This window comes from Barbus barbus (assembly GCF_936440315.1).
Source record: "Barbus barbus genome assembly, chromosome: 16".
Taxonomy (NCBI): Eukaryota; Metazoa; Chordata; class Actinopteri; order Cypriniformes; family Cyprinidae; genus Barbus; species Barbus barbus.
The window spans coordinates 10,765,747-10,788,694 of NC_136744.1; the positions used below are offsets into that span (position 1 = coordinate 10,765,747).

Below are 22,948 nucleotides of genomic sequence, written 5' to 3' on the forward strand. Positions count from 1 at the left end.
AATTTGCACCCTAATGCACCTCGTTCATGAATTTTGGCCCACATTGAAAACTATTAAAAATTCATGAATTTTTAATGGTTTTCAATGTGGGCCAAAACTGATAAGTTTGTGAAGTTTCTGAGGACAACACGAGGGTTAAACCCTGCCCTGTACCCGCAGCTTCCCCGTTTAAAGTCCGCGCATCACGGTATCTGCAATATTATGTCATCGTAAGGCAGTATCCGGATTCTCACGCGGGGTAGCTCGACTACGGTGCAAGTTTAGCATTTATCATAAGCGGTCCGACAACGACTGTTTATTTTATCGGAGGCTGCCTGAAGCTGTTTTTCTTAAATGCACACGGAAGAGCGTGTATTTTAGAGCAGCACGAATGCAGTATGCTGTAGTCTGGGTACCGCTAACAGTCACTTCCTTGTCCTGCGGAGAGGAGAAAGCAGTGACGTCGGTGGACCGGTCTGCAAGGCGGCTGTACCGCCGCAGAGTCAAACGACCCACGCCGGCGCGCGAACACAGACGTCTCGCGCGTGCCGAAATGTTTTGCCGTGGACCACGACGATAGGCTGGCGGTTACCCAGCGACGCTCGACCGGGAGAACAGCTATTACCAGCTGCCCCACTGTCGGTGCACCGGTGACCATGTCCTTGGTGAAGAGTGACAAGGAGAAGCGATGGGTGCCGACGCACGTGCAGGTAACTGTGCTACGGGCCCGAGGGCTGCGCGCGAAGGGTAAACACGGCACCAGCGACGTTTACACCATCATCCAGCTGGGCAAAGAGAAATACTCCACCTGCGTGATGGAGAAGACCACGGACCCGGAATGGGGCGAGGAGTGCTCTTTCGAGCTGCAGCCGGGGGTCCTGGAGGAGGGAGGGCGAGACGCGTACTCACCCGGTGCCGGCGACCTGACCCTCACCGTGATGCACCGAGCTCTCATAGGACTGGATGTGTTTCTGGGCCAGGCTGTTCTACCTCTGGATGAAGCATTTCAGGAAAGGAAATACATGAAAAATGAGTAAGTTTGTGTTTGCTGTTTTGTATTGTTGTTGTTATTCGTGTCAGTCTGAAGAAGCAGTTGTGCTGCTTTTACTCTGGATACAGAAATGAGAAGTAACATTGTGTCATTAGCCCAGTCGGATATGTCTTACTCAGTGCTGCAATCTGTTCCTCTGCAGTCACACCCTCTTGGATGTTGACAGAGGAAAGTAGGGGAATTTTTCTTTAGTGGTTCCCATTTTTGCTTCTTAGGCCTCTCCATACACATTTTTCTCAACAAATACTCCTGAGCTCATTAGTAGAGGCTTCAAGACCTGAAATGGGTGTGTCCCATCTGGGAGACATCCAAAATGTGTAATGCTGGGGGGCCTCCAGTATCTGTAATGATGGTCTGCATTTTTCACATCTGTCTGATTTAGGGAAGTGGAAGTTGCAGACAAAGTGTGGAATGTGTCATTGTTTATGCATATGAGCAGTTTAGCTTTGCTCTGTCACCTTTATGATTATGTAAGACTCAGGCACTAGCAGGAAAAAGTAGGGCTTGGATCATGTGCTTTCTCTTTAAATGTAATATTCTTTGTGCTTCACCAACAGACTCTCTTAGCAGTTCACAGCTCTTTTACATTAACATTTTGGCTAATTTGTATGAATTCATCTCATTCATATGTTTTTTGTACAGTCTGCCACAGGGACTTCATGCTAACTTTTTTCCTAAATATTACATGTTTTCGCATACAAAATCGCGATGTTGTATAGCTATGTTTTCTAGGTCCACCAAATAAGGTCCGTTACAAAATAAAGCATATACAAATAGGGAGTTCAAAGAACCTCTTCTTTAGGTTATACTAGTATCTTAGTAAATCAAAGATGGTTAAGATAGAAGTTTAATAATAAAATAAAAGCACCGCACTGTTTAATTGCGTTACCACTCCACAAACAATAGTTGTGCAGTTGGCATGATTTGACAGCAGTGTCCTCTATTGTGATGTGCAACTCTATGTAGCATCACAATCCATTTGAAAAAGCATTTTTATACCTAAAAAAAAAGTAGTTTCTTAAATTGCAGCCCCATTTAAATAAATTATTAAAGGAAAAAATGTGCTTTAAAATTGCCTAAATAAATGGTGACCAGCGAACCTATAGACATATACAAAATTTTGGTTTTGAATAAAAATTAATGTCCATGTTATTTGTCATCTACCCATCTACAAGCTCTGCTGTTATATCTGTTGGCCGTTCATATAAAGATATTGTTCTCCAGAAGTAGCCAATAGTTTTTGAGTGACACCAGAAGCAGCTGTGGTGCTAGATAACTGATATCAGAAACTCAGAATAGCTCAAGATGGGCGTTTGATCAGACCAGTGGAGCACGACGACTTCATTTCTCGTTCATCCTGAGGCAAAAGAAAACATTTTTATCAGTTTCAGTGTAGTATGCAAAGGAAAGTGTTTCAATATGTATTTTAGTTGAGTGTTTGTGCATATATTTATGTGCCTGATTCTGAGGAAATACATTTTCTTGAGTAGTTGTGGGTGTGAGAGGTTCTATATCTAGACTCTAACACTACAGCTGTGAGAGGTTTATTCTCTATACGCCCCACTTCCGGTGACAGGCAAGCAAATAAGAAATCATTTATTTGTGTTATATAGAGGCTCTTCAGTGCTGCTCTCTAGCTCACCTCTGTAGAGATGGAACCGGAATTAATGTGTTTAACTTATCTGAAGAAGTTCCTTTTTTATGAGACGAGTGAGACTGACAGGGTCAAGAGTAGGTACTGTGACACAATTACAATTATTTTGCAATCGTACACTGCCGTGAAAGGCCTACACAATCCACCCAATTAGAGGCCAATATGCACAACTCTGTAACTCAGCTCAACTGGTACTATTAATATAAATCGCTATATTAAATATATTAAACCGCTCCTTTTATATTTCCTCTTTGAGTACACCAGTAATCCATTGCACCATTTGTTCTTAAAGGAATAGTTCACACAAAAATACAAATGTGATAAGAATTTTGAAGAAATAATTAATTTGTTTCATCGTCGGAATTATATTAGTTATTCTTAACTAATGGTAAAAATATGTTTCTGTTAAAATACGATACTACATAATCATGAATAACATATGCAATTTTTATATGAAAATAACAGTAACTTGAAATGAATAAGGATAAATAAGTAAATACTGACAAACACACGCACATGCAAAAAAACTAAATTGCATTTATTTATTATGACTGATTTTATTGACATGCACACAGAGGTGAGTTGTGTAGGTTGGGCTCATGTTGAATTACTGCTAACACATAATACATTATCATATATGTCTAAAGACTGAAGTCAGGTAAATGAGCTGATTGATGCAGCTGTTTTATTCCAACCATTACTCCTGGTTGGAGATTTCTGTAAATATTAATTATTTTTGTAGAGCTATGTTTCAACTAAGTTTAACACAGCACAAAAATATTTAGTAGCATGTAAGTTGTAACCTTGTAAGTTGCCCCTTTATATCAAAATTATAGGCTGAGATGTAACTTGTAAAGCTGGTCCCTGATGCACATTTTGAAGTTTGTGTATAAATAAATATAAGATAAACACAAAATAAAGATTTAAAGATTATTTCATTCTTTATATTAATTACAATCCCCATTTAACACAAACCCAAAGTTATACATGGAAAAGCACTTTGGCCTGGCCCAAAACTATAGTTTCTCTGTGTCCCATCAGTCTCAGGTAGTCCCTCATATACTAAGTGCACTGAAGATTGACTCTGAGGGTTTGATATTTGCTGAATGTGTTGCTCACTTCTTGGCACCTGGTGATTTCCAGATTGTGTGTTGGTATATCCCCTTGCTTGTGTAGGTGGGGTGAATCGGGTACAGATGAATCATGTAGTTAGTGTGTGGGTTGGCAAATTACCATTGTAAGACATTACGATTAGATCACTCTTGACTCTGCACTTCATGATTATAGCATTTAGTCAGATGGGAAACTGTCAGATATTTTTTACCTGGCACGAAATGTGGGTTTCCATCTATTTACAGCATTTTTTGAAAGGACCACACTGAAAGTGCCCGTTCTGCTGGATGCTGAGCAATACAGCCCACATCTAACCACACAGGGCAGGAGTCTGCTGCTCACCTCACATATAGGTGAAATGATTGTAGTGCTGAATCTAGGTTATTTAGATTGATACTGGAACAAGTGGGTGTTTTGGGCTAATTGGTTTGGTCTGATGATGATAAAAGATGCTACAAAGAAAACAAACAGTGACAGTGAAAATGAATCATTTGACTTGCTGACTAATGGCTTTTGAATCTTAAGCTCTTCAAAGACACAGAAAGTCGCATTTTGCACATTACATTTTTCACCTACACACAAATACAATATTAGTGGACTAGGCATTGTTTGAGCACACCATTGTACATAATACATACTGCTACAATACATGTGATTACCTCTTGTAACTCAGCATTTTCAGAGAAGGCATTTTGCCTCAAAGATGGAAGGTGCTACTTAAGTTATTTAAAGAGATAAGAGGTTTTATTCAGTTCTTTAGGAACATCATGTAGCATTAATCTAAGACACTTAACCCTGTAAAGTCTTATAAAATAACAGCCATAAAACTAGTTATTTGAAATGTCAGTTTATTGAACATTTAAACAATTGTTTTAAGATTATAATTTTTTTTTTAGTATCGTATTTGATACATCAGACTTTCATCAGACTATATATATGATTTAATGAGAATATGGGGCTTGAGGAAAAAAACGCCTCGGTTTTATTTAGCAGCTGAAACTGCGCAAAAATAAGCAATGTTGTGCAGTTGCTGATATTTACATACGAAAAGTAAGATGAACTTCTGCTAAATTTAATGTAACTCATGGAGGTCTTTAACAACATAACAGACTACTTACATATGCATAAAAAATATTATTTGTCACTGTGTCTCCCAAATGTATTTCTTAATACAATATTTAAATGCTTATTTCTATCACGTTTTACTGTGGGAGACAAAACATAATGCAAAATTTGATACATTTTAACATGATTAAAAAATATATATATGAAAATGGAAAATCAAATTGCTTCAGTCCAGTAAGCGCTTATATTGAAATATAAAAGACAAATAAAAACAATTAAAGATTTAATAGCGAAAAGACATGTGTACCACAATCTGAAGGTGAACGTTTGCAAAATTACGTTAAGCCTTTTACATGCTATAAAGTATAGACTATTAGATGATAGAAGGCATGTAGTAAATTGTCTACAACAGTTTGTTCATCAACGTTTTGATCATGTTGATCATTTAGAGGCCTTCTTGCACCTTGAGACTGTCCTGTTGGCATATTTTTTTGAGTGTGGGCATAATAGTATTCATCACTTGCGAATAAATTGGTCAATGGAACTATGCATGAATTTCTGAAAATTAGAGAAATATATGACTTTTAAAGACCGTAAAGTGAAATGATATCAACAGTGATTAGACTTTCAAAAGATGAGAAGTGAAGGTACTTAATTATGCTTGCACATCTATATGTGTTCATTTCTGGATGAAGTGACTTTGCGCTGTGTTTATGGCTGTAGATGTACAACCTGGAAGGAGAATGTTTGATTTCCTGTGAGAGATTGTGATGACGCTGGTGATTTTTGATACTTTGCCATGAAGATCACAAGGCTGATATATTTTTCTGTTTGTGTATGTGTGTTTCCCAGATGCACTGATTGCTTTTTAATCTGATTTGGAACATAAACTACCCCCATTTCAACCCATAGTACAAGTACTGAAGTAATACCTGTTCACCAAACCTATAGTTTTGTCTGCATATTAAACTTGAACAGGAAGAACTATTTTAATGTTAAAAATTCATGCATCACCTTTACTAATTGCAATATGAAACAACATATTCCAGTGTCACATCAATGTGATGCTACCATAGCAACGAAACAGTGCACTGGAATAATGCCAAATGTGTTTATTAGTAAATGTGAATAATTAATAGACATTCCTGTGTGGGTGGATCTGCCTATCTGTTCATCTGTTAATTGGTTAATTGTTTTCTTTTAATGTGTTGTCAAAGGGCTCTTTAAACAGCCAAGTTTCTAACGATAAGAAAATTGCATTATTAGTGTGTGTGTGCCGTGCTGTCGTATGAAGTGTCTAGAAAAGCAATAATGCTGATGGAAGAAAGCTGACCTTCTTGTCCCAGCTCTGCCTTTGTCAGCATGTGTGAGTTTGTGTGTGTAGCTATTTGAGAGTGTTTACATGAAGAAAAAAAATGGAGTATCAGGAAATCCTCCATTTAATTTAGCAGGAAGCCTATTTGGATTGTGATCCAAGTTCAAACATAAAGTTTGTGTATTTGAGTTTGAAAATGAGAACTGTATGTGTAAATGTGAATGTAGAGGAGAGGGCACTTGGCAAACCCAACAGCGTCAGATCAGTAAATCTATCCTCCAGCCTTCCCTGACTGCTATGAAGGTTCACTCACAATTCCACAAATCCAAAGGACAGAGACATTTTTGGTGTAATATATATAAAAAAAATTTTTTGTCTAAAATAAAACACTTTAAGAAATCTAAATCATTAATTTTAAATAGATAATTTTCCCTTGTTTCAAACATGAATATATATTTTGAAGATATTTATATATATTTTGAGTATGTTATTTTTTGTTTCTTAGGTTTGAGCATTTTGAGATGTTGAAGATTTGATTTTATATAGAGATTAGATTAGATTATGTGTTTTAAAAGATTAATTTTGTGACCATTAGATGATGGCAAAGGTAATTTAATTGTTAAAAATCAAGGAAATAAGCATTCAAAATTAAATATCCAATATCATAAATAATAATATCTGTATTTCTTGTGCATTTCTAAAAAATGAATCATAAAATAGAGGCAATGTTAATATAATTTTGGTGTAGATACCCTGAGGCTCTCCTTTGAACCAAATCTCTTGATGTTTTTTTGAGGGTTCTTTCCAGGATTTGTACTTTAATCTAGATATGTGTCTTCCTAAATTTAGCTTTGGTTTCGAGTGGAACTATATTTAAAAACATTAACATTATTGAATAAAGAATTTCTAATTTCTGAATATAGAAAACAGTAAAGGTTTTACCATGTACAAATTAAATAAAAATGCAGCAAAAAAGAAATGCAAGGTCAGCATTCATAGATGAAATGATACTTTGATGAATTGTGCTGATCCCCTTTATTGTATTTGTCTTGTATAAAATACTGTTTACTATAAAGCAGGGGTCACCACACTCGGTCCTGGAGGGCCTGTGTCTTGCCGAGTTTAGCTCCAACTTGCCAACTTTAGCTCAGGTTTGTTTGATTAGGGTTGGAACTAAACAGGACAGCGGCACTCAAGGACCAAGTTTGGTGACCCCTGCTATAAGGACTTAGAAGATGTAGTTCCACTTACTTTCATTTGTGCATCCCTTTAACAGTTTTCTTAACTCATTATTGTTCATAGGTGGTACCAGCTGCATTCAAAAACTGGCAAAAAGGAGAAAGAACGAGGGGAGCTTCAGTTGACCGTTCAGTTCACTCGGCACAACCTGACGGCTAGCATGTACGACCTTTCCATGAAAGACAAACCTCGTTCTGCTTTCGATAAGCTCAGAGAACGCATGAGAGTTAAGAAGCGGTCTAACGAAGAAGATTCCTCTTCCGACATCGTCCCTGGTGGATACGGAGCACTGGCAAACAAGCGGGGGCGGCTGCCGAGTGATGGGGGCGGCGAGGAAGACTACGAGGATGATGAAGGTGGGGAGGCCCGCAGGAGTAAGATGAGAAATTTTTTCCTGCGTGGGAGGTTGAGGAAGTCTTCAGACACGCGTTCAAGCACGTCACTGGGCTCTGAGAGCAGCGAGTCTTCATCACGGGGTGGCAGCCTCAGCCCGACGGCAGGTATCAGCGTGGTGGTCTCAGATCTGTCCAACTCTCCGAGTAACAGCAGCAACCTGACTGCAGACAGCAGTCCAGGTATGCACAGCAAAATCCGGGTGTTTTTCTTTTTAAATGATATATAATTTTTTTAAAATATATTTTTTTTATAATATATATTCTGGGTTTAGTACAAGTTAAACTCAACTGATATGAAAATGAATTTCCACTGCTTTTCTTTTAAAACAATCAATTAATAAATAATAATAAAAAAGCTAAAATCTGGGTTATAGTGAGGTTTTTGCAATGGAAATGAATGGAGTAAATCTATAAACATTGGAATACTTTGTTTCAGTAGTTGAGGAACAAAACAAAACTTATGTTAACATGATTTTAGAATGGAAATTTTTTTGCTGTCATGACAATGTAATGTTGTGAATCCTAAAACACTAAAATGACTGTAAAAATGTTGATGTAAACAGTTTTACAGCTCAAAGAATACACATATGAAAGTGCCCATAATATGCTTATTCAAATTGATAATTTTATTTTTGTCTGCTTGAACATATTTACATGATTTAAAGTTCAAGAAACAGATTAAAAACAAATTTAGACTGATACCTAATTTTCTTAAAAACAAACAAATAAAAATAATAATAAATAAATAATCGAGGTTACAGTGGATTCAATATTATGTCTCAAGTGCCACTGACTGAGCTTAAATTGTATTGAACCTAGAAAATTCCTTAAGTCAGCATGAAAGGGAGATTCAACCCTTTTGTTTGTTTTTTTTTACGTCATAATTTTTAATCAAAATGTTATAAGTCGACCTTTCAGTGAAACTACATACCTCTCTCTGGTGACATATACTGGACTCTCCAGTCATTTAGTCTACTTAAACCCCACCCCTTTCCTACAAGTTTGAATTCAGATCTGCCTCCATCCAATCAACAACTGATGCAGAGAAACAAGTCCCCAATAGGGCTGTCGCAATTTGTCGATTTTAGTCGACTATTCGATTTTTAAAAATCATCGACTTAATTTTGCTAGCATCGACTAACCGGCAAAATACCGGAAGTGGCGCATTTCACGGACGAGAATCCGTAAAACACATTATTAGACTACTTTCCAAGGCTGCATGATATATTAAACCCATTTAAAAATCATTATTAAGCATAATTGTGAATTCACAAACACAAACGCCATGATTTAATTAAATAATTATATGCAGTTCTAACCCAGTATATACGCTTTAATTATTTACATGTGTGTAGGTTAAGCACGTGCGTCTCACAGCGGCTCCGTTCACAGTAGCTCCAAAGAAACTGTTATCATTTACATGTGTGGAGCGTCTCAAACTCCATCTCTGCATGTTGGTGTGAGTTTGGGTTTATTATAACCTTAATCTGGGAACACAACGTGTGCCATTTCATCAGATTTGTAAGGTAAATCATTTATAAATCCACACAAACAGGATAATCGCGATTACAAAATAAAAGCTTAAATCCTTACTCTGAGTACACGTTTTGATGTCCACATATTCATTTAATCACAGTGGCTATAGCATTTCTGTCCTAAGGAAATGGCCAAATATGAAAGATTAAGTGGACATTTGAGTTAAATGGTGCTTGGTCAATATTAAACAAGGATTAGATCGCGCAGTAATGCGTAAAAACAATCCTTTGTTGTAATGCGTCATGTACATTAGCTCTATTGTTATTATGTATTTTAACAGTTTTTTTTCAATAAAACATATGATTTCTTGCTTTTGATACTTTATTTGAACTAATTATTATTGCATCATTGCTATTATATATGTATTTTAAGTCATTTTAAACACTATTGTTCACTTAGATCTATTTTTATTACCACAAAAAAAAAAAAAAAAAAAAAAAATATATATATATATATATATATATATATATATATATAAATAAATAAAATAATTACAGGGCCCTATGAAATCTGTTTTATTTGCAAATTCATTTTTTCCATTTTCATTTTTCTAGCCTCTGTTTTAATGGTAAAATTCAATTTTATTAATCAAAAAGCCTATCTAATTAATTGAGTTTCACAGTTTTATCTGTACCAAATTCAGTTTTCCATTATTTTCTGGATTCCATTGTAATGGTTCCATTTACATTTTAATAATCAAGAGTATCTCCAGCTAATTGATTTTATAGTTTTTTTTTAATTGCACATTTAAATTGTTCACCTAAATAAATTCTGGTAAATAATATTTCTGGTAAATACTCCTTTAAAACGTGTTTTTTGATTATAATTTTACTAAAACATATGGATATGTTGTCATTCTTACACTATAATACTGAACTTTGATTTCAGTGATTTGGACTATGAGATGGACACTTTACTTTTGCTTTAAAAAAAGATTTAATAGAAATTTGGCTTTCATTTGGTTGAATAAAATATTCTTAAGTAAAATTGTTGTTGTTGTTGTTTTTTTTTTTTTTTGCGGGAAATTAATCGGTTAGATTAATCGATTAATCATCAAATTAGTCGATAGATTAATCGAAATAAAAATAGTCGTTAGTGGAAGCCCTAGTCCTCACACTACATTTTATCTTATATAATAGTTTCTTTCACTCAGCTATACGTCAAAATATGGAACAAAAAATGTAGGTCTAACTTTATATTAGGTGGCCTTAACTATGTATTTTTTAAATTAATAATTTGATACAATGCACTTATTGTGTACATATAGGTTTTTACATTGTACTCACAAAATACCTGCATGTAATTACTTTCTGTAATTACATTTATAATTACACTGCTGACCCATCCCTTACACCTTAATCCACCCTTAAACCTGCCCATACCTCCAAACCTGTCCCTAACCTTACCTGTATCTCACCTCAATAGCAGCAAAAGTGTTTTGCAATACAATATGAACACAATAAATAGATTGTACTTATTTTTTGATGTAAGTACATTGTAGTTAAGGGCACCTAATATAAAGTGGGACCAACATCTGTTGTTTCTTTTATTACATTTCTTCTTACATCACAAATGTAAGAAGAAAACAATGCTCTTTCTCTTTCAGAACACACAGTGGCTCCCTCACCACAGGTGTCTCCTGTCAGAAATGCGATGTACGACATCAGCTTACCAGTGCCTCATTCTGTGACGTCAGAGAACGACACCCCTATTCTGCTTCCTTCGGTGTGGGTGAACGGGAATCCGGTGGAAACGTCTCCTCTTACTCACCACCCACCGTCACTCGTACTACAGCAACCTCAACCAGAGTCAACCAAACCAGTAACTCAGTCAGGTCAACCACAGGCAACCACGCTGCCAGCCAAGCTCCAGAAAACCCAGTCAACTCAGCCAAAATCCCAAGAGACACAGCTACCCAAGTCCCAGTCAAAGCCAAGGCCCGAGCCCCTGCTCCCAGCCCTCGGGGTGCTTCAGAAGGGCTCTCTCTCCCTCTCCCTGCAGAACCTCTCTCGCCGTGGGGAAGACAAGCAGAGCGGTGGCCCTGTGGATGGCCGTCGCTGGTCCTTCGATAAACCCGGAGAGGAAGAAAAAGCCGCCATCGTAGCAGCATTAGAGCAAGCTGGAAGAGTTACAGATGAGGTGGAGATGGAAACAGTGATACCTGCTGGAGAGACAGAGACTCAGAGCAAGAAAAGGAAGGGCCTGTTCTCACATGGGAAAGGTGATTCGGCTGGGAAAGGACCAATCGCGAGCAAAGAGGAAGCAGAACGTGCTCTAACACTTGTAGAAGTCAAACATAAAGGATGGTTCAGCTCCAAGGACTCACACAGTAAACCCAGGTAAATTTATCTTTGCCGATTTTATGATAGAAATGCTAAATAGAAGCGTGTGTGTGTGTGTGTGTGTGTGTTTGGTTCAGTGAGAGTGAACATCGTGACATGCAGCTATAGATTTGGTTTCAGCATCTGCATTGCAGAGGGAGGTGTTGCCTGGAAACCTGAACTCTTGAGTTATTTCCTTTTAACTTTCTCTTTCTTTCTCTCGCTCTCCCTCTCTTTCACACTTGTTCTCCTTCAATACCAAGATTTGATTTCTCCATTTTAATCGGCAAGTTCTATTTTTGCATTGAAGACAGATGGATCTGAATGTGTGTGGGAGTGTTTGTGTTCGCTATGAATGGGAGGAGTCACTCAGTTTAAATCTGTCACTGACCTAAACCAGTATAACTGCATTCTTGTTTCTGTTGTAGGTGTGTATGCTGTCCATTGTTTGGTAAATATTTTCTTTTTTCATGGGTGACGGTAGATCACACTCGATTTTTTTCAGAGCTTTGGTTTGGGTTTTTGTAAAGCAGGGAAACACATCTTCATGCTGCGTCAACTGATACGTACACACACATGGTCATAAACAGATACATGAACCTCTAGGATTTTGCAAATTCATCAAATGCATGTGTTAATTAGGAGGGCTTTCAATTAAGTCACATCTTCAATTCATCATCAAAAACGTAAACGTGAAGGCGAGAAAGAAAGCGATCTTGGCTAATTAATATATGTGAATTCCAGGCTTATCGAATTAACCTCATGTTGAAGTTTCCTGCTGATGTCTTTGAGCACAGTGAGCATCATTATGTTGTACTCACTCTAGGGCACTTGAAGTGAGATTACTCAGAAGGGAGCAGCATTACAGCTCATATCTGCACATTTGGTACATGTGTGAAGATGTCACTGACACTTTATTTTAGATCCTATTAAAACAGGCGAATACAACTTTTCCTTTCAGTATTGCCCTTTTGTCTCTTGGGGTTTGAAATTAGTAAAACCTCAGACTTTAAAATTATCTTTCTAAGACCGTGTTATCCTAAACTGCAAAGTTCTTCATCGGAATGACCATCTTCTGTATATTTCGCTAATGGCCTTCAGAAAGGGCTCTTTTTGGCAGTATTTAGTTGCTTACATTTGTTTGTAATGACACTACACAATGCACAATATTTGCATCTGTCAAAGATGCAAAAATATCTTTTGGAATTTACTTCTTGATAACTTTAAGATTAAAATTAAATGCTAAAACCATGATTTATGCTAGGATTACACAGCAAAACACAAAAATTCTGGAAATAGCAGGACTATTCAATCATTTGTGTCCCTCGAAATCCTGATGGAAGTGAGATAAATGTGTTTAGACAAATAGACGAAAGAGAATATAATCTATTCTGATCGAGTTATTATTCACCCGTGAAATGTCCCATAACAGGCTAAATCTTTGACTAATGACCTATTAAATGGCTACAGATTAAGCCTTGCCCTAACATAAAAACAGTTTTATTTTGACAATCACCATTTACAATGCCGTTTAGCTCACAACTATTGTTAATCTTTTCCCAAGCAACTGGCTTCTAGCATGTTTTTATTATCTCTGCGACATCCAGTTCAAATGAATTCATAGAAATGTCATTGAAGTTCAGCTACTGGAACATGTCAAATACCCCAACCAATCACATGTTCTTATGTTTACTTGCTTGAAGCAAAAAGTGATTTTGTTTGTGAACTTAACTATATGGGCATGTCACTTTTTTCTGCCTCTCACCTTTTCCTCTGATATAGTTGGGTGATTGTTATGGCCTTTCAAACTCAGCGTTTCTACATAGAGCAGGTCTAGCCAGACACTATGTTCGAAATATTATCTTACATCATACTGCCTGCCACATGACAAGCACTACTGCAGTGGTATTTCTTTGAACAGCAAAAGATACAGTACACAAAATGTATTAAACCGTAGTAGTATATTGAGGAGTTATCATATGACCTATGTTTGCCATTGAACTCTGGGGAATCTACCTGACCCTAGTGTGCTCTGATTTTATACTGCATATTTCACCGTAAATGTCATCAATATATCACATTTAAAAAAGCATATTATCCAGAGTATGTACGCTGCTAAATATGATAGTATAGTATTTCGACCACAACATGGCCTCTGTTTAGATGTTCTATTTTTTATTTTTTATTGTCTTTTTTCTCATTTAGGTTGTTTTGGGGTTATATTATTTTATTTTATTATAATTTGTATTATTATTATTTTTGTTTAAAATAGCATTGTGCACAATTAGTACTGTGGGACAATAATCACTCTTGTCTGAAAGATTTCACATTTGGGACGGTGAAGGTCACTGGTCATTGCTTGGCCATCAGTGTTTCTCGCCGTTATTATGGGTTTAATGGAGGCCACGGTCACTAATGGTGTGTACTTTATATACCTTCCTTTCACAGCCTGCTGGTGTCTCCTCAGTCAGACCCAAGTGCCAGTACAATCTGCCCCATTATACCCTTGACCTTTAATGACCCTTCACAGAGTATGGCTGACAAAAACTCTAATCCCTTCACTTCTTCTCCACCCCTTTTTGACGCCAATCCGTTCCTCCCACACACACAGCAGAATCCATTCATTCATGAGCTTCATTCTGCTGCTCCTTTAACTCCTGATGTGCCTTCTCTCTTTAGCTCAACCCACTCGCAGTCTGATGGTAATGCCACTCCAGATTTGCTAAGGACTGGAAACCAAAAAGGACCTTCCCAAATGGATATCTCATTTGATCCTTTAATTTCTCACTTCGAGGGGCCGACAAAAAAGGATGACTTTGAACATTTTGCTAAGGACAGATTGAAGTCAGAGGAGGTGAATGAAACAACGAATTTGGTTACACCCCCTTCTCTCCTCATGAAAACAAATAATCAAGAGCCCTCAGGTGCATTTGTTGGTTTAATGGTGTCGGATACAAATTACCCAACTGATTTAGGGCGAACTGCTTCAGCAAGTACTGTAGAGACATCTAAGGAAACTGCTGCTGACACACCTCAAGTTTCAGGAAGTGATGTTAATTATATTTTCTCTAGTTCTAAAAAGCCAGACCTCACTGCTCATGGGGCGCATGTCTTCCCAGAATTTTATCTCAATTCATCTGAAATCTCCTTGCCCGAAAATTCCAGTTTAGAGTTTTCTGAACTGAATACACTTGCATGCCCTTTTCCTGCACTGCCACCTCACTCCAAGAATGAAGACAGTGCTGATGAAACAACTCTTGAAGACCACCCAAAGACCAAACAAAATGTCACACAGCCATCAGTATCAAAAGCAGAGAGTGTTGAACTTCCTCCTAGTATCTCCTTTGAGTTCTCAGAGCCTGAAACATCACAGAGGCCTGAAATGCTAGAGTTTGCTAAAGATATTAAGTCTGTGACAATCCATGAAGATCCTATGCCATTCTGTGGAGACAACAGCTCAAGTGACACCCTGGAACAGTCAACAGTGATATCTGATTCCTTAGGTGGAGACCTAGACCACCAGTCTATTGAGCACAGTCTTTCTCCACAGTCTGACATCATTCAAAGTAATATAATACAATCCGATGAAGAATTTTGGGGATCAAATGCCTCACTCATTCAAAATGTGGCTGTAAGTGGAAAGTCCCCAGTTGAAGCCACTGAGCCTTTAGTGTTCAATGTTCAATCAGGACAGAGTTCCCCATCAACTGCTCTGCCAGTGAAGAATGAAAAGAAAACGGATGCAGTTATGGACACCATGCTACAGAATGAATCAGGAAATGGAATCTTGGAGGGTGTCAGTAGTAAAGATATCTGTTCTGAAATTGAAGACTTTGTTCCTGAGAACCTTATTGATGGCCCTTCCTTTCCAGTACTCTCAAAATCCATAGCTAATGACATGCAGGAGGACAAACAAGAGAAAGTCAGTGAATTGCCAACTAGTCCATTTAAGAAAGATAACCTGGTAAGTCAACTCAGCACCATCAGTGAAGAGGAAGAAATAATGCCTTCTAATGGACCGACACTTCCTGTAGGACATCTCCATTCCACCACTGGAACTAGAACAGGGACAGAGGAGGATGCATCAGTTGTAAACTCAGTGCTCTCACCTGGTAGTGTGCTTCTCCACAGCATGTACAAGAGTGCAGATTCAGACCATTATCTTACTTGTGTATCTCAACAGGATTTCCCAGTTTCTCCTAGCTTAGAGCTCATGCAAGAAGTGAAAACAAGACATGATCTTTCTGAGGAAGACGCTTCAAAATTTGAATCCTTGCCAAACCATATCCCTAATGTTGTGCAACAAGATGACATATCTGCAAAAGGCATATCAGAAATGGGTTGTAAGCAAGATGAGGTCATAGCAGAAAACATTAATCCTTCTCCAGAAGACTTAACAAAACAAGAATCTCCTCTGGATGTTCTACCAAATAATTCCTTATTGGACCTCCTGCCAGAAACGCATTCCTTTCCCCCCAAATCAGCCCCCTCACTCAATACTTCATCTGAGAACATGATAAAGTCAGATTTTGATGAACCAGTGCTACAGTGCAACCCTTCAAGGGACATTGTTGAGAAATCCAACTTTCCCAAAGATATGTCGCCAATTGTTGTTACCTCAGAAATTATTGCACAACTTGAGGCTCAGCTTGCACCATTAGATACTGACACTTGTCTGGTAGATGAGAGTAAACCCTGCCCAAAAGATGGATCCTTTTATATAGAAACCTTTGGGATTGTATCAGAGGACAACTTGCATTTAGTCCAGTTGACTGATTCTAATGCGTTTGTATCCGATTGTTCATCAGAACAAACCTCCAGTATCACTCAGGACCTTGTCATAACTGATTCTGACCTGAAAAACATATTTGTACCCCAGCCAACTGAAATGCACCTTCTTAGTACTAGCAAACGTCCTGTTGCAAACCCTGAATCTGCTGAAACTCACAATGATCCGGAACCAGATCCTAAACAAACAGAGAGTCTAGATGTAAATACAGATTTTTGGACAACTCCAGCTGTTCAACATTCTGTGACACCTGCTTTATTTCCAGAGAACTGGCCCACTTTACCCCAGCCTTCACCCTTCGACCAGCCAATGCTGACTTCGAGGCATGATCGTAGCCTTAACTTTACATCATCTTTGTTCGACCTTTCACCTGTAGCTTCCTCAACACCACATGTAGCAGTAGACACTAATGCGCTGCCCCAGCCATTCCCCTTCCCCACAGTTCCCCGTACCTCAGAGGTGCCACGTCCAAAACCTGCTGCTCCTCTTCCTGCTATGCAGGCTGTGAATTCTACAGCGTACAATCCTTTTCTCCAGGATAAAATACAGACATCTGATCATCAGCGCAGGTGAGGTCTCCAGCTTTGTTGTAGTTGTCAAGGGAGACCGAGGTTGATTCCTCAAGGTCTTGATCTTGCACTGGTTTTTTTTTTCAATTCCTTGGGCTCACTGGTCACTTTCATTCTGCTTTGCAATTGTCTTCAGTGATGTTTAAAGTTGAAATCTGCAATTATTGAAACAAAAAATGTCTACTCCTAGAAATTAGTGCTGAACCAACATGGAAATTTTGGCCAATGCTAATAACTGATTATTTATATTTAGCTTAAATATATTGCATCGATACCATTTAAAAAGTACAATTTATTGGCTGATACACATAAGACCACCAATATATGGTACATCCATGAGAGAAATTATTTTGGTGTTGGACTACATAAGGGCTACAGCATCTCAAACTGAGGTTCTGCATGCATCTACCATTGATATCTTGCCAGTATCAATAGGCCTTTATCACAGCTTATGCAGCTTACTGCAAGAGGAATACTCGGACTGATTTTATTTTTAATATTATTTTGTTTATTTTTGAATTATATTTATTGTGATTAACCTCCCGCTCTTGTTCACAGTATAATGATATTCAATCGTTGCATGCAATCACGGAGAATAACTCCATTATCAAACTTATTTTTAATTATCGTGTATGGGCTGGAACTATTTCTTTATTTGAACAACTTCAATTTGATGCAATCATAGAGGACTGCATCATGAAGTCAGCGCGTAAAAAAATTTGAACATTGTTTAATACAACAAGTTTGCCCCAAACCTTTAATTTAATCCTTCTATACAGCCTTTAGTCATAACTAATGTTTTAAGCTTTGGCTAATTCTAATGCTTATTAATGTGATATGTTATTTGTATAGTTTTCTCGCTGTTCTGTGATGAAATAAGGTGATCAGACAGTGAAGAATTGCCTATACACATACAGTATGGTTCGCGCGCTCCTGTTTAAGTCACGAAATACACATCGGGATATCGTGACAACATATTCCTTCGCTTCATAGTGCTCAATTAATTGTTGTAAACTAAGATTGATGTCTTTAAAAGACGTATATGTGCTGAATTCTACTTAAATAATCCACAACAAGGCCGTGCTATGGGCACAGCCATTGATAGAGGCTACTATTTGAATCTTCCGCTTTTTGAAAGAGGAAGTGTGATAAAGGCCTATAACTACAGATTTCCTGTTTTTGCAAATATGTAGTGCGAGGCATGTTTCTTGTGAAAATGGTGTTATGGGGTTGAGCAAGGTGTCTTTTGGGATGTCTTATTATATGGGTAGTTGACAAATAAAAATTTGACTGTGTCCTATGGAAAAAAAAACCTTACAAATAGCATGAGAGAGGTTTATCTTCAGTGTTAGAGGTTATATATATATATATATATATATATATATATATATATATATATATATATATATATATATATATATATATATATATATATATATATATATATATATATATATATATATATATATATATATATATATATATATATTTTACATTTTTCCGTCACACCATAGGACACATTGATATGTCAACTACCCATATGCAGCCATCAATGCGCTTCACTTTCTCGGGTTACAGGGTGACTCTTCCCCTTCATCCACATCTTCTCTCTTGTGTTAATTTGTTTGTGGTAGCAGCACGTCTCCTGATTTCTCCATGGACAGTCACACATAGGCTCACACTCTCTTGTGGATCCTACAGTAGAGATGGGGGAGCCTCACTTCAATTAGCAGGTGTTAACCTAGTCAGCTGTGAGTGTGTGTTGTTGAGTCCACGGGAAGTTTGCCTAAGTAAATTTTAGTTTCTATGATTTCGGGGACATAATGATGTCTTGGTTTGTTGCATATTTTTTTGACTCTATTACTCTTAATGCATCTGGTCTAAGTGGTTGTAGGATGGTGACCAGAGGTAGCATGTATTACGTTCTTGAGATCTCCTTTCTCTCAAAACTTAGGACTTTTCATGAAAACGTCTTAATTGGTGTGCTGCTGTGCATAAATTCATTGAGTCATTATATGAAGCTGTCACCGTTGTTTATAGCACTCTTCCCATCTAATCTTGCTGTGTCATTATGTCTTTTAGTCCACACCCAGTGAAGCCATTAACACCTCCTGATGAGAAAAGGTCAGAGGGTCGCTCAGTACTAGAGAAGCTTAAATCCACCATCCACTCAGGACGAACAAGCCAGGATGCTGACAAGAAGGTACTGCATGAGTATAAAGCAGAGTACTTTGTAGATAATGAATTTGCTTTTGGATTAAACAGATTGCATTTATTTTATTGACACTGATGAACCTAAAAACATTTGTCAGCTTTCACTTCATACGATTTCATTCAAGTCAGCTTTCAAGTGTTATACACTTGATCTCCTTATTGGCTTCTAAATACAGTACAATGACTTTTTTTTCCTACTCTGATCATTATTTGCGTAAAAGCAATATTATTGCACTGTTTATCTTAAAAGTATTAAATATAATTTCCTCACATTTACACCACAGTTCAAAAGTTTGGGGCTGGCTTTTTAAAATATATATGTATTTGAAAGAAGTCTCTTATGCTCGCCAAAGCCACATTTGTTTAAAAAAAAAAAAAAGCAAAACGAGTAATAATGTGAAATATTATTACAATTTAAATAACTTTTCTATTTTATTACATTTTTAAATGTAATTTATTACTGCGATGCAAAGCTGAATTTTCAGCATCATTATTCCAGTCTTCAGTATCACATGATCCTTCAGAAGTCATTCTAATATGCTGATTTGGTGCATTTCTTATTACTGTTGAAAACTTTTGTGCTGATTATTATATTTGTAGAAACCTTATTATGTGTATTATGCACAGACATGATATTTTAACATTTTTTTTTTAACATTTAGATGAATTTGTTTTAGTAAATTAATTTACTAAAATTAACGTTTAAATGCAAATCAGATTAAACCAGCATCTACTGATTCAGTTTCTACTAGCACTACTTATAAATAATTCTTTCATTAACATGATCACAAATCAAACATAATCCAGAAGTGGTTTTTGTTGTTGTTGTTTTTATCAACTCCTCATTTTAGCTGCTAGTGGAGGGAGGAGGCATGTACTATCACCTGAACCACAGCGAGCTGGTGAATTTGCTGATCCAGCGGGATACTGAGCTCAGGCAGGAGCAGGAGGAGTACGAGAGGCGAGGGGCGCTGCTGGAGAAGCGCGAGACGGAGCTAAAGAAGATGAAGGTTGTGATCAGAGATCTAGAGGATTATATCGACACGCTTCTTGTACGCATCATGGAGCAGACCCCCACGCTGCTGCAGGTCCGCTCCAAGATGAAATGATACAACAAACGCCTCCACTATCCCTCCACGAATCCTGGGCGGACGTCACAACCCTGCACTGCTACAGCAACCATATAAATGTAGAGAGCTATCTGGCGCTAGGTGATGGGCATGGAGGAGAGGGTGTAGATTAGGTGTTCTTAACTGTGTCCAAAAGTACCTGGACCTCTACTGGGGTCCGTATGCACTGCAGGTTTGCATTTGATGGTTAAAGGTTGGCACTCTGCTGCTAAACATCAAAGCTGGTAGGATCCATTTTGATATGTGTCAGCTGATATTCACTCACTAGACATGCCATTAAGACACATGCCAGTCCAGCTATGTACCAAAACCACCTGTCAATCGAAAGGAAGGCATGACATGCCAGTCTTCTAGTGCTAGTGTGAATGGTTTTAATGCACGAAGAAAAACATTGATTTATATTTAGTTTCTTCTATCATGTTTTTCTGACATGTAAAACTCAGCTGCTTGAACCGAAAACAAGAGTGAGTTTGAGATCACTTGAAAGTGTGCGAGAGGGAGCGTGAGACGTAGAAAGCAGGAAAGAGAGCAGAATCAGCCAGTTTCGAATCTGCTTGTGCCTCCCTACATGTCTTCCGCACTTTACTTAAGAGCTTTAGGGTAGAGGCTCACACCAACTGACCTTCTCGCTTCGGTTTGTAGGTCAGTGTCCTTCCTCTCCCTTCCTTTGCTTGAGCCAATGCACGTACATCGCTGCCAGTGCTTTCAGGTGTAATGACTGGGATATATACTGTATTCATTGCATATATGCCACTCTGAAAAAATGCCAAATGCTGCCTTATCATACAGTATTTTCTCCATTCTGTTCTCGCTGAACTCATCACTTTTAATTGGATTGCACATTATATTACAAAACTAATGGCGGAGGAGTGTTTGAAGTTAAATAGTTGAAGTATTTCCCAAGACTGTTAGGTATTGAGATTAACAAATGGATCTGAAGAGAGAACGAAAGCCATGAAAACAGCATAATGATTTGCTATAAATTAACGTTACAGTATTCTCAATACCGCAACGGCTCTGTTTATGTTACTGTAATGTAATTCTGGTGTTTCTATGATGTCGCCACTATCAGTGTTGCCACTGTCTGTGTACAATGTAGCACTATATGTAGATGCGTGATAGAGGCGTAGGCCGCAGCACTTTTAAACCTCACAACTGAGGCATTTACAACCGTTCTTTCTCAACAGCTTAGGAAGTGCACGTAGTCAAACACACACGTTCATTGCACAAACTAATCATCCTCTAAACACAGGATATTCATGGTGTTTCAGTGCTAGTCCCTACTAGAAAGCTCAAGATCTATCAATAACATATTTCTGAGTAGAAGCACTTAAGGACTGTTGAAGGTGGATTAATGAATGTTCATTTATTAAGGCTTAATGTAAATGTTTACAATTTTTCAAAAAATGTATTACATTTTAATCATGCGAATATCTATTTATGATTTTTTTGCTTTGTGGCCAGGTCTTCTGTCACCTTTTCTTTTGGGTGGTCTGAAGGTCTGTATAATCCGTTCATTTATATTCTCATTTCCTTTAAATGCTGTTTGTGTACATTGTGATTATTAAGGTCAGTAGTAACAGAAAGCAACAGATGTGAAGGCCAGGATTTAGCAGAAATTAAGAGATTCATACTTTTTTAGGTCTAAACAGATGGAATGTAATATGAAATATATACTTAGGTTGCCACTGTGTTGAACTGCAGTTTATATAAATATTCACCAACACACACACACACACACACACACACACACAGCCTGCAGCCTAGTAAGATGGTGTGTTCAAGTGCCCTTGGCTGAATGTTATAATGAGATGTCATGAGATGTGTGTGTAAAAGAAGATTTGTATGCTTTTAATGGTGAAGATGATAATCAAAGCTACATTTTATGTAGTACAAACTCTGGAACTTGCAAATAAAAACTTGTTTACTATACTACATTTCATTTTCTTTTTTAGAAGTTTGGAATGTCTTTTTTTTTCTTTTAAGGTAATTTAAAACTTGGTATTTTTTTAAAGAATTGTAAAGGGTTTATTTTAAAGTTGTAGGAATGCATCGGTGAGCGGCTTGATGCCTGAATCCTCATTCTTAAGACTATAGGCTCAACTCTTCCTCCTTCAGTGTAAATTTCAGTGGATTCCTGTCACAATCAAAATAAGAATGGCTTAAATTAACCTCACATATCAAGTAGCATTTAAGCACCGAAAGTGATGGGTGTGTGCAGTGAAACCGATTGTTTTAGGTGCAAAATATTTGAAAGTGCTTCTCTGAGGTGCAGTTTGATTGGATGTGCAGGGTGTAGTAACATGAGTGTCCACTGGAGGTTGTGATGTATTCTTTTTATCAAATGCATCATCTGAGAGATGTCCAATTGACTTTTGGTGTGCTCCTAAGCGTCTCTGCTAAAGAAAAGGTCTCTGTCGATGAAATAAACTTTTCACTTTGGGATGCATCTCTGACTGTCCTTATTTGATGTGAAGACAAAGCTCTAACCCACTATTTCAACACTAGTATATTGAGCATTAAATGTAGTTGTTTTAGTTCTATTTTTTTTTTTTTTTGCTTAATTTGCCTCATTAAT

General features: G+C 37.5%; 1 protein-coding gene across 2 annotated transcripts; it reads left to right on the top strand.

Annotated features, from left to right (window-relative positions):
- The first annotated feature begins 224 nt into the window (after positions 1–224).
- LOC306882609 (rab11 family-interacting protein 5-like) lies at positions 225–22,813 on the top strand. Of its 2 annotated transcripts, none has more exons than XM_079437339.1 (5): positions 225–1,012; positions 7,480–7,916; positions 10,954–11,686; positions 19,109–19,229; positions 20,092–22,813. In XM_079437339.1, exons 1-5 carry the CDS (start codon positions 636–638, stop codon positions 20,347–20,349), a joined length of 1,926 nt encoding a protein of 641 aa, XP_079293465.1. In that variant the 5' UTR covers positions 225–635; the 3' UTR covers positions 20,350–22,813. The 2 variants fall into 2 exon arrangements, with proteins under 2 accessions (XP_079293465.1, XP_079293464.1); XM_079437338.1 differs by having other exon boundaries at positions 233–1,012; positions 7,480–7,991.
- Positions 22,814–22,948: the final 135 nt, after the last annotated feature.